The sequence below is a fragment of the Musa acuminata genome, chromosome BXJ2-4, assembly GCF_036884655.1.
Source record: "Musa acuminata AAA Group cultivar baxijiao chromosome BXJ2-4, Cavendish_Baxijiao_AAA, whole genome shotgun sequence".
Classification (NCBI taxonomy): domain Eukaryota; kingdom Viridiplantae; phylum Streptophyta; class Magnoliopsida; order Zingiberales; family Musaceae; genus Musa; species Musa acuminata.
The window spans coordinates 33,418,416-33,430,524 of NC_088341.1; the positions used below are offsets into that span (position 1 = coordinate 33,418,416).

Consider the following 12,109-nt stretch of genomic DNA (forward strand, 5'->3'; position numbering starts at 1 on the left):
ACTATATCTAGAACTTCTAGACCTATAAGTCTAGTATTAAAAAGTGAAGTACTCATAAAGAGTATTATTCGTATATCAAGTCTATGGACCAAACACATAATTGAAACCACGAAACTACTGTCTAACGATGAGGTAACATTAACCATCCAATATTTCATTAATGGATCATTCGGTGAACTCATTCTCTAATGATCACCTGTACTATATCCCTAATGTCCCAACACAAGCAACTATGAGACCAGCTACCTCCATCATATGGATGAATATATAATATACCAATCTCTCTAATTATCTTGATGTTCATCTCAAGTAATCTATGACCTATAATATTTAGGGTTTGTGTTTATAAGCGAATTGATCTCATTATCATGATCTTATAATGATCCAATTCCTATTGCATGGATCCAAAGATATTATAATATATTTATTATCCAATATAAAATAAAAATATTACTAGAATATTCTCACTTTATATTATAATATATTTATCATTCAATTAGTCACCTGTGGTGACTAGTTGGCGAGATGAGATTGGTTACCAGAATATGACTTATCATTTGTCTTGCAGGTTAATCTTTCCCGATTCAAGTGTCCCGGACATATTAGCTTTATGCTAATATTATAGCGGATTAGTTTTAGCATAGGTCAAATTTTCTTGACTCATATCTCGGGCACATTTAAACCAACGTCACTATTGTAGTAGATTTAGTGTGGGTTGAAATTTCTCGACTCATGCCTTAGGCATATTTGGCCTGACATATCCGTCGTAGAGAATTTGATGTGGGTTATATTTTTTTGACTCATACATCTCGAACACATTTGACCTAATGTCTCAACTATAGCGGATTTAGTGCTAGTCGAATTTTTCTAACTCATATGCTTTAGGCACATTTAGTCTTGTATCTCCACTGTAGCGGATTTGGCATAGGTGGGATTTTTTTTTACTTATATGCCTTTGGCACATTTAGCCCGACGTCTCTGTCGTAGTGGATTTAGAGCGAGTTGAATTTTTCCAGCTCACACGCCTTAGGCACATTTGACCCGACATCTTAGTTATAGTGGATTTAGTGTGAGTTGGATTTTCCTGACTCATATGCCTTGGGCACGTTTGGCCCAACATCTCTACCATAGCGGATTTGGTATGAGTCAAATTTTTCTAACTCACACAATTCGGGCATACTTGGCCCAATGTCTCCGCCATACCAGATTTGGCGTGAGTCAAATTTTCCTTACTTACACACCTCAGGCACATTTGTCCCGGTGTTTCTACCGTAGTGAGTCTCAAGCTTCCACCATATCGAGCCTTCTTCCCTTCTCACTATAGCAGATCTCGAACTTTCGTCGTAGAGGGCCTTCTTCCCTTCTCCGTCATAGTAGATCTCAGACTTCCATCGTAACAAGCCTTCTTCCTTCTCCATCGTAGCATATCTCGAGCTTCCACTATAGCAAGCCTTCTTCCCTTCTCTGTCATAGCGGATCTCAGGCTTCCACCAGAGCAGTCCTTCCTTTTTCTACCATAGTGGAACTTGGGCTTCCTTTGTTGCAGGCCTTCCTCCCTTCTCTGTTGTGGTGGATCTCAAGCTTTAGCCATAGAAGGTCTTGGTCCCTTCTCCTCCATAGCAGACCTTCACCTTCTCTCCACCATGGTAGGCCTCCACCTTTCCTTCATGGCAGATTTTGGAGCCTCACTCCAATGTGGCTAATTTCATAGCTTGTTCATGGAGGTAGTAGATCCACAGAAACTAACGTCCTATGGTGGGCTTGGGAAAGAAGGTGGTGAGACTGTGGTCGATACAGGACTTCACGGACGACTCTTGGGTCACCGTTGAGACCCAACAAGGCTCTACAATACCTGACACAAAGCCGGACCCCTTCTTTACATGGTGCAGGCATATACCTAGAGACAATTTGTGCCACAATTGAAGATTAAAAATGAAAGTAGAGTAAAGAAGGGGAGGTTCAGGCTGTACCCTGAGGGGTTGGGCTAAGGCTTTCATTGACCAACCAGTACTCGTAGGATGAAAGAATCTCCCTTAAGCAACACACATGATTTGTCTCCTCGTCTAACATGAAAGGGGGGTGTTATCAATAGTGCATGCTGACAAGACGAGGGTGAATCCCCATTCATGACTGTCACTCATGAAAAAGTGGCATTCCCTCCAACTTTTGTTGTTTGAAGGGGCACTTCCCACCTTGAAGCCTCCCCGGGTGACCTAATAGTATATGCTCTATCTCTTGCATAACCAAAAGCAGGAGGTGAAGAGAGTGCGAGATAATATGATGTCGACGCCTCGACACTTCTCGATGAATGATGCTATGAGATAGTGCTATGAGTTAGGCACCATATGAAAAGGTGAAATCCTCCACCATTGGAGACATGACTTAATGATTGGATGTAAGAGGAGATGAAATCTCACCTCGAGGGCATCACTAGGGAGGTAGAAGCCCCATAAAACTAGGTTGAAGGTGCACTAGCCGGGTCAGGGGACATGCAACTCAAAGTTGGTCAAGGTGCAGTATTGGGATCGCAGGCAATCCAAGAGGGATGCACTCACTACCGAGTCACAATCGTGAGAGCTCTTCATGGACTCCAAGTCTCAGAGAGCCCTTAAGTTTTTAGAAGATGCATCCTTCAAAAAGGACAACCCAACTTTCTCTACCCTCACATTGCCCGAAGACGAAGCGTGAAGGGGATGACCTAACTTGCTCCACCCTCGGGTCATGATGGTGAAGTCAAGTAGTCTAGGAAGAAGCACAAGATCTTAGTGCGGAGGGTCTCATGTTTTGAGAAGGGGGATGTACCTACATTTTCATCTTGGGGGTCGATGCACTCCCCAACAACACTCGTAGGAGGTCGAGATCCTATGCCTAAGGGTTCACCTTGGGGGCTAGGATGCTCTCCAACAGTGCCCGCGAGAGGCCAAGGTCCTATGACGAGCTCGGGAAAGAAGGTGGTGAGGTCGTGGTTGATGCGGGACTTATGCAAGGGTAAATCCTTGCTCTTCATGGCCTTGCAAATGGCTGATCTCCTCAACTCTCCCTTCAGATGCCCCGTTAGAGCCCCACTAGGAAGGCCTCAAGCATGCTCAGAAGGTGTGACGTGAGGGTGTGGTTGTATAGTAGTACTGTCATGTATCATTGTGTTTGGGGATGGAGAAGCAAATCTATTATTCTCCCTCGAATGTCCTAATTTATACATGCTTTCGTAACGAAGTGGTGGTAAGTTGCATCATGTTTGGTCCCTTGAACTTTTCCCCAATGCAAACATGCTCTTGGTTTACAGCATCATCACTACATGACAGCTCTAATTGACCGGGTTTGAGATGCTGGTGCCATGATTGACCAACAGTATTAGTGATCGATGATCTCCATGCTAAGGTTGAGGCTCTAAAGAAGGGATCAACCTAGGTTGCTGTTGCTGAGGCCGAGGCTCAAGCGATAGAGTTGGCTAGTTGGTTGGAAGTGCTAGTCATAGGTGCCCAGCAAGCCAATCACGTGAGTGATGACACGTGTGAGGTGATACAGAATCTTTTTGCTTATTATATTTTGACATATATCACTTTATAACTATATATATATATATATATATATATATATATATATATATATATATATATATATATATATATATATATATATATATATATATATATATATTGTGATGTCCTTGGATTTGTGCAATGGGAATCGGATCGTGATGAGATCACGAAAATGAGATCGATTCACCTTTAAACACATATCCTAAATAATCCCGGTCATAGGTTACGATACACATCCATATGATGGATGCAATTGGTCTCATAGCTGCTCGTGTAGGGACACTAAGGATACAATACAGGTGCTCATTGGAGAATGAGTTCATTGATTGATCCGCTTATGGAATGCTGGATGGTTGATTATGCCTTATTGTCAAACAGCGATTATGTAGTCCTAATGGTATATCTAGTCCTTAGACTTGAGACACCAAGGATATCCTGTATGAGTGCTCCACTCTTTGATACCAGACTTATAGGTTTTGCTATCCCAGATCTAGTACAACTGGTCATTGGGAGTGGTAGTCGACCTTACGAGGGTTATTGAGTGTCGACAGAGGATCATTCACTCTCGGCGTCATGAGAGAAATATCCCATGTGTTCTTACTCAGACAAATCCCTAGTCAGGGTCATTCGGGTTGAGAGAAAAAGAGTTCTCTGGGAGAATTCGATTAGAGCGAGACTCGAGTAAAAATCGTATGGGTCTGACAGCACCATGCTCGATATACGGTCTCTGGGATGTTAGATGGATGAGGGACTATAGGTACACGGTAACTGAGGATAAACATGTCCAATGGATTGGATTCCCTTGTATCGTCTGGGGACTATGGCGTAGTGGCCTAGTACGTCCGTAGTCGATGAGTCGAGTGAATTATTACAGAGATAATAATTCACTGAGTTAGAAGGAGTTCTAACAGGTATGACTCACGACCAGCTCGATATTATGCCTAGAGGGTCACACACATATGGTAGGCATTGCGATGAGTAGAGGTTCGGATATGAGATATCCAACGGAGCCCTTGTCTTATTGGATATCCAATAAGCCCCTGAATTATTGGATCCCATGGACAAGATCCAATAAGAACCCATGAGAGAGTATTGGATAGAGATCCACTAATCTAAAAGGCTTGGGTTATTGGATGTAGATCCAATACCCACTAGGGGAGGATCCATTAGGGTTTGACAAGGGGCCTATATAAATAGGAGGGATTCAGAGCCTCATAGGCTAGAGCCTTTGTTTGCCTCTCCTATTCTCCTTCCCTTCTCCACCTCAAAGCAGGCCTGGAGTTTTGAGGAGCGTCGTCGCAGCCCTGCTGTGTGGATCATCGCTAGAGAGGAAGACGCTTGACCTCCTTCACCCTCTCCTAAGGATCTGCAAGGAAACAGGGATATACAATCTCCATAGATAACACAATCTACTCTATATGTAATTTTTCAGTTTTGTGGATTTTGCATACCAATCTTTGCACGACGACGAACATCTCTTTGAGAATCGGGGATTTTGTTTTCTTGTTCTTTCGCTACGCATGTGATGCTGTCCCAAAGATTTTCCCAACAGGAAGATGTAGAGCAGAAGCTAGGGGGACATAGAACAACACTTAACCAGCTTTCCAAACAACTGAAGGAGGTTCGGAGAAATAACCGTGTCATGGAGGATGAGATACTATATATTTCCTAGGAGCTAGAGGCGGTGAAGGCCAGGGAAGCAAAGGAGGTGGTGGAAGGTAAACAAAGTCGCATTCCAAAGCAAGAGAAGAACATGATCACTGCCTACAAGGAGTCCGCTAGGTTTTAGAAGGGCTTGGTAAGGTTGGGATGGGTCTCATACCAATACGGGTATCAAGTCTTTCTGGCCCACTTTAAGGTGAGGTACCCGTAGTTGGAGGTCGAGGAGAAGGGCTGAGGTGGTTTATGACTCATCGATAAGTTTCTGCACGAAGGTCATTATTATGGGTGTTTGTCGACCCAACCCCTCAAACACCCAAGTTAGCTTTGGAGTGGTTTGTCATGTAAAGGAGTTATTTTCAAAGAGATCTGACCCTTGGGCTAGCACCGGGGGTTAGCTTTTATACCTATTTAGGCGAGAGAATTACTTATAACGGTCATAACGCCTTTTCTCTGACATTCCATCCACAGGGGCGGCAGGCTTGTAATGGCCGTAATGTCTTCCCTCTGACATTCCGTCCATAGGGGGCGACATATCTGTAATAATAGTAATATCTTCCCCTTAGCGTTTTGTCCATGAGACCCGATCGAGGGAGGGTAGACCCAAACGATCGTTCATACGTTGTCCAAGGAGATTGACAAGGCCGACCCAAATGGCCTCTCATGGATGGCCCAACAAACCATAATTACCTCTATGTCACTGCCCTTTGGGGGTGACTGCACCTTCATTTTTCATGTTAGTACCCTTATGATGATCAACTAATGGGATATGATTGATTACCAGAATATTACCTATCAGTTAACCAGAATAACGTCAACGGAGGCATATCTATGTTCCACTATTATAAAGTGTTTATTGACTCTTACTAATCATTTTGGTTCTAATAAAAGTAGCATGCGAATGCAGCATCTCTCAGCCGACAAAATTGCTCCATCCTAGTCTTTGTTAAGTCTGCGAATGAAAGATTCTCTATCCTTAGTTTGAAGGTTTGTTTCAAGGATCATCAAAACGGGCAAATTATACATTCTGATGATGTGAAAAATAAGGGACATAACACTTATGGACACCATAATAAAGCATTTTAAGTTGTTTGATTATTGGTATTAAGGTTGTTTATGGAAGTTAGTAGCTTCAGGTTTAGATTCTAAATTTTTCTTTTTGAATTTATGTTTGAGAGTGAAAAAAAAGTAGGCTTTCAACATTTGGGGTATTATTTTTATAAGATTTTTTACCATTTAAGGTCATCCTTGTCTTGTAGGAAGGCACATTCCTCCTCCATAGTACAATCTGTATCTTTCTCCTTCACCACCCTTTGAATAAGATAGATAGCTGAACTAGTCCTTCTTGGAGGTGGCAACAATAGTGAAAGAAGACTCTTGTATAGGCGCTAAAGTCAAGAAGAAAAATCCATCCATCAAATCATATAAGATATTAGAGGACGAAAGAAGGTTAAATGGGTTAGATAGAAAAAGATGAAAGATAAAAAGAGGAGAGGTAGATTGGGAAAGAGCAAGGGTTCAAGGAGAGGGTGTGTAGAGAAGATGATGGGACATGAGATGAGAGGATGGTTGGGATGAGGAGCGAAAGGGAGATTTGATCAATATTTACTGCCCTTCAAGTTGTAGTTGGTATGTTGTCAATGAGTCTAGTGCTAAAAGAGAATTGAAGGGAAGGAGCTTACTGGGCATACCCATCATGGGGGAGGTTGACCGGACTCAACTAAAGGGCATATTTATGGAAATCGCGACCAATCTTTTCGGGGGAGTGAATGAGTATATGACAATATTATTTATATCCATTGCACATATCACAAAAAAGTATATCCACTCTTCATATATATATATATATATATATATATATATATATATAGTGGATGCATAATATGTTTTGTACCTACACACTTTTGACTGTTTGCTTGTTCTCCTCTTTCCTCTGACTGACTCTCGTTGTTGTCCGTCGTTGCTGAACCTTCACCGCCTCTTGGCCAGATCGAACGTCCGCTTCAGAAACTGGTTGGCCAGCTCGTCGTCCCTGTGGCACAGCACCCTCAACACAGTGTTAGGATCCGCCCGGTTCCACCTCCCTGTTGTCGGCGGCATAGGCACCTTCGTACCCACCGGCACTCCATCCCCGCTGACACCAGTGACGCTGACCCCGCTAGCCTCGCACGCCGCGATGCTGAAGTCTTCGATCAGCCTCTCCGTCGGTAGCCCCATGAGCGTCACGATCCCTTCTACCACCTCCCCCTCCCGGCCCACCTCCTCCTCCCCGCAGGTGCTGAACACCCGCTTCAGGCCGCGGAAGTCGTCCAGCACCGTCTCGGAGTCCTCCCGCGCGAACGCCCGCTCGCTCCCCCCGGCCAGCAACACCATCAGGAACGCCTCGAACGACGCCTTCATCACCTCCTTCAACACCAGCGGATGCGCCCGTTCAGTGACGATCGACGCCAGCAGCGTCAGGTTGTGCTTCAGGATGCGGAGCCCTGGGCGCATCCTCGCTTCGGTGACGCTGTGGACGTAAAGCCCGTCGTAGAACAAGTGACGCGAGTCGAGGAAGATGAGGCGGTAGGCCGCCACCTCCGACACGTACTGGATGGCGTACTGCGCCGAGGAGAGGACGGGGTCGAAGTGGCTGGACGTGGCGCCGAAGCGGCGGTTGGAGCTCCCGAGGCGGGGGGAGGGGGACGGGCTGCCGCGGGAGAAGAAGGCGAGGGACTTGTCGAGGGCATGCAGATTGGCGATGAGGAAGTGAAGGGTGTTGAGGCGGATGTAGAGCCGCTGCGTGCCTCGGCTTGTGGATGGCCGTTGGTGGCCCGTGTTAATCGGGCCGTCCTCTCCGTGCAAGAGCCCGGCTCCGGCTCTGCAGGCCGTCTTCTTCCACAGCTTGATGAACTTGGAGTCCTGGTTGCATCTTGTCAGTGGGGGAAGGCTGGGCACGTAGCGTTGTTTGATCCCTGTGAAGAGGAACATTCGAGTCCGAGTCTTAATCTGATGGACAGATAGATTATGAGCAGTTATCGAAAGGCTTCCATACCGCATGCACCAATAAACTCAGTGTACTCCTGAAAGATGGTCTGCAAGCCATCAGCAAGGTCTTGAACCATGGCATCTCTGACTCCCAGTGGGATCTCAAAGAACTCATCCACGGTCACCTTGGCCAGCTTCATCAGATCCACAGCCGACTGGGCATAGGGCTCCTTCTTGGATCTCGGCATCCAGGTCTGGAAGTTCAACGAAATCCATCAGTACCTAATGAAGCTCTGAAGAAAAGCCGATGTGAAACAAACCTCAGTTTCTTTTGCTCTGTTAAGGAATTCCTTTCCCATACTCAACCTTTCTTCCATCCAATTCTTGAGGAGGTTTGCGACGACGGAATCCACCTCGTAAGCCACCATCTGCCTCACTATTTCCTTCCCACCATCTTCGCAGTCGGCGGAGTCCTCCATGAGCATCTGCACTAGGAGCTTCTCCAACTTTCCGGCAGACTGCAGGACTCGGACTAACTCAGTTGTGAGGCTTGTGACCTTGGCCAAGTACTGCTTCAGCACAATCCCAAAGCAGCCGTGGATCGCCACCATCGCGGCCGCAGTAGGGAGCGGGTGCCATTTCCTCAACACTGGGCTAAATGCGTCCTTTTCAAACACGGCCAGTTCCTCCGTATCACTCGCAAGTTGGACCAGAATGTTTCTTGGTTCATCATCTGCTTTGATCGTCATACTCTCATCAAGTGCAGCTCCATTCTCTAGTATCTGAACATATTTCAATTTGAATTGGCTTGTAATGAAACTTGAGATATATAATCGATGATCTCGTATATCAATGCAGCTAGAAGAAAGAGAATCGGCACCTTGGTGAATGCACTCCTTATGGAAGACTTTATGTAGTAATCTACCCTGTTTCCGGATGGATTCATCCCCACCTCGCCGTCATGGATGACGAAGACCATCCCACTGTTGCATAGATCCTCGCCGATGATCTTCGCTGTGGAGACTGCCAGAGAGAGTATGTGCTCCATGCTTGCTGTGGTTTCCTTGTCGAAGCACTCATGATAGTCTAACACCCTCCTCTCTGCCCAACGCTGCATCACAACCAGTACAGCAGACACGAGCCTCACGTAGTTAGCTTCGAGATCCGGCTTCTTCGCGTCGTTGGCGACCTCGGTCAGCATCGTCACCGCTGCGCACATCAGGTCCGGTTCGTTTTGTCCTGTTTCGATGTAGTGTTTGAAGAACAGCCACGCGAAGCAGACGTTGTGGATCATCCGGTTGATCCCTAAGGAAGGCCACGTCTTCTTCATCAGCTCGATGAGCTCGTCGACCTCGTCCAACACCACGGTCTCCTCACGCAGGTCGAAGATGGAGTGCAGGAGAGCGAGGTAGAGATGAACGTTCAGAGGGTAGCCATCGGCCCAGTGGCATACTTCGGTGGAGGCACCACCGGAGCTTCGCCAAGCCAAGGCGACGACGGAGTTGCAGAGGTTGCGCATGACTTCCGAGTTCTTGCTGGTATCGATGGGTTTGATCTCACCGGCTCGGACGATCTCCAGCAGACGGATGGCCGCCGGGTTTTGCCGGTCCACAGGGAGCGAAGGGTATAAGAGAAGGGTTGCTTCAAGGATCTTGAGCTGGCGCCTCTGCCACTGGTGGTATTCTCGTGCGTCATTGAATTCGGAGGGCTTCAATTGGCGGAGGAGCTCCAGAGGAAGGATGATCGTCTCTGCTCTTCTGCCCATCTGTCGGCACACAATGCATACGTTCGAAGCATTCAATCAACAAAATTCCTTGTTCGATGAAGGGCCTAAAAATTCCAAGTTATGGAAATATGAAACAACCTTATTTAGTTCCAACATATCGAAATATCCAATTGAGAACACATTTGATGCCTCTTAATTTTCTTTTAGATCCATTTTTATTGCTGAATATATTTGTGAGTTCTAATTGCCTCTTAGTAGATTTTTTAATTCTACTAAGAAATGTGATTGAACAATCATTGAATAAATAAAATATAAAGAATATATTATTTTTAAAAATTTATAAATAATATAATATTTCATTCAAATAGACTCATCTAGATATAATAGTAATGTTTTTTAATATAAATTTGTAATCTTTAAAATGTATTAAAAATTTGAGAGATCACTTTGAAGACTATTTGTCAAATCATTTTTAAGCTACATTATTATTTTTTTTTAGTAATGCATTCAAAGCTCTTAAGCTGATTTGTAACCAACAATGTATTCAAAGAGATAAATCTCTTTTAACACAAGCTAACATAGGGTAATTACCACCAATCATATGTCATAGATCGAGAAAGAATTTCAAATAAATTTTTTAGTTCTTATAGTTAGACCAGAAGTTCAATACTAAACCTATCAACCTAACCATTATAATCCATAGTTAAAAGGGTTATCTTAATTCACTAAATTTTTGTTGAGATATAGATTACCATTCTTATGGCTATGGTATCATGTGAAGAAAGGGAGAGATCATATTTAAGTACAACTCTTTCTAATAATAAGGTATTACTAGCTTAAGATCAAACTAAATAGAAAAAATTAAAACAAAAATAAAAAAAAGAAAAACTATATATTGAACTACTCCTTACTCTAGAGGCCTAAACACTGGGATAAATCAATAGGTGTAAGGTAATAATTTAAATTGAAGATATGCTTATCTCTAAAATTTAATCTAATAAATTTATTTAAAAGATAAAAAGATAAAAAAAAATTTAAAATCTTCCTTAAAAATAATACTTTAAATCTTAATAATATATAATAATTTCTAAGTTCAATATCCCGGAGACAATAAATAAATAAATAAATAAATAGTGCAGCGACAGGAAGGACATACTAATGTATCACCTGTCCGACGAGGGTTCTCATGAGGGTCTTCCTCAACCGGTGGTCGCTATGCTCCGTCACGCGCATCTGCAGCCGCATGATCTCCGCGGAGGTCATCGGCCTCTTCAGCTTCCCCGGCGAGTTAAGCCCGCGGGTCATTCCCGTCCTCATCGGCGACGACCGCCTCGCCTTCAGCCCCAGCACCTTCTTGATCCGACTGTTCGGCACCGACATCCCCGGCCCCCACTTCGGAGATCCCTCCCCTCCGCTACCGCCGCCCCCGTCAAAAGCCGCCGCCGACCACGGCGACGACGACGACGACGACGGGAGGTAGTTCAGGGGGCTCCTGCTGCCGCCGCCGAAGCCGGGGGACGAGCGGCACGACATGAAGAAGATCTCGTACGCCGTCTCGCGGAGGTCGGACCGCCCGAGGGTGTCGAGCCTTCCGAAGGGGCAGTCGAGCTCGGCATGGCAGTCGGGATCCGGATCGGTGTCGGACCGTGAGATGGAGGAGAGGGAGGGGTGGCGGCCCATCCCGCGGCGACGGCTCAGGTCACTTCGTGCAGGGAGAGGGAGGGAAGGTGTGTGCCGGAGGCATGGCAGGCTACACCGGCAATGGTGCAATCGGAAGGTGTGGAGAAAGAGGCGGGAAGAAAGAATAGCGAAGAATGGGGAGGTGTCGGGTATTGTGGGATGGGAGAGGAGGGCGAGGGAAGACAAGCTAAGAAAGGGAGCGGAAAGAGAGGAGGGTGTGAGGATTGGTTCTGGCGTTGAGCTGGCGGCTAAGCTACCTCTCTTTTGAGCACTCTGTCTTTGCCAAGTCAAACTTGTGCCATGTCACTGCTATTACAATTGCAGAACTTGAGCCTTGGGCAAACAAATGAAGATATATACAATTATCATTATAATGTAACAAAATGTAGATGACTATGGTCTGAACTAAAGTCAAGATTTGGGCCGCATAATGCATTTTTTTATAAGAAAAAAATTTGAGATACAAAATAGGAGATTTTCTTGAGAGGAGAAAATACTTAATAGACTATGTTACGGTGGATGAAATAATATAACGAAA

General features: G+C 45.0%; 1 protein-coding gene across 1 annotated transcript; it reads right to left on the minus strand.

Annotated features, from left to right (window-relative positions):
* Positions 1-7,080: 7,080 nt before the first annotated feature.
* Positions 7,081-11,787, minus strand: LOC103977769 (protein unc-13 homolog). Its single transcript, XM_009393378.3, has 5 exons — positions 11,059-11,787; positions 9,046-9,930; positions 8,486-8,947; positions 8,233-8,419; positions 7,081-8,152 (listed from the first exon to the last, which is right to left on the minus strand). Exons 1-5 carry the CDS (start codon positions 11,569-11,571, stop codon positions 7,170-7,172), a joined length of 3,030 nt encoding a protein of 1,009 aa, XP_009391653.2. The 5' UTR covers positions 11,572-11,787; the 3' UTR covers positions 7,081-7,169.
* Between the last annotated feature and the right edge of the window lie 322 nt (positions 11,788-12,109).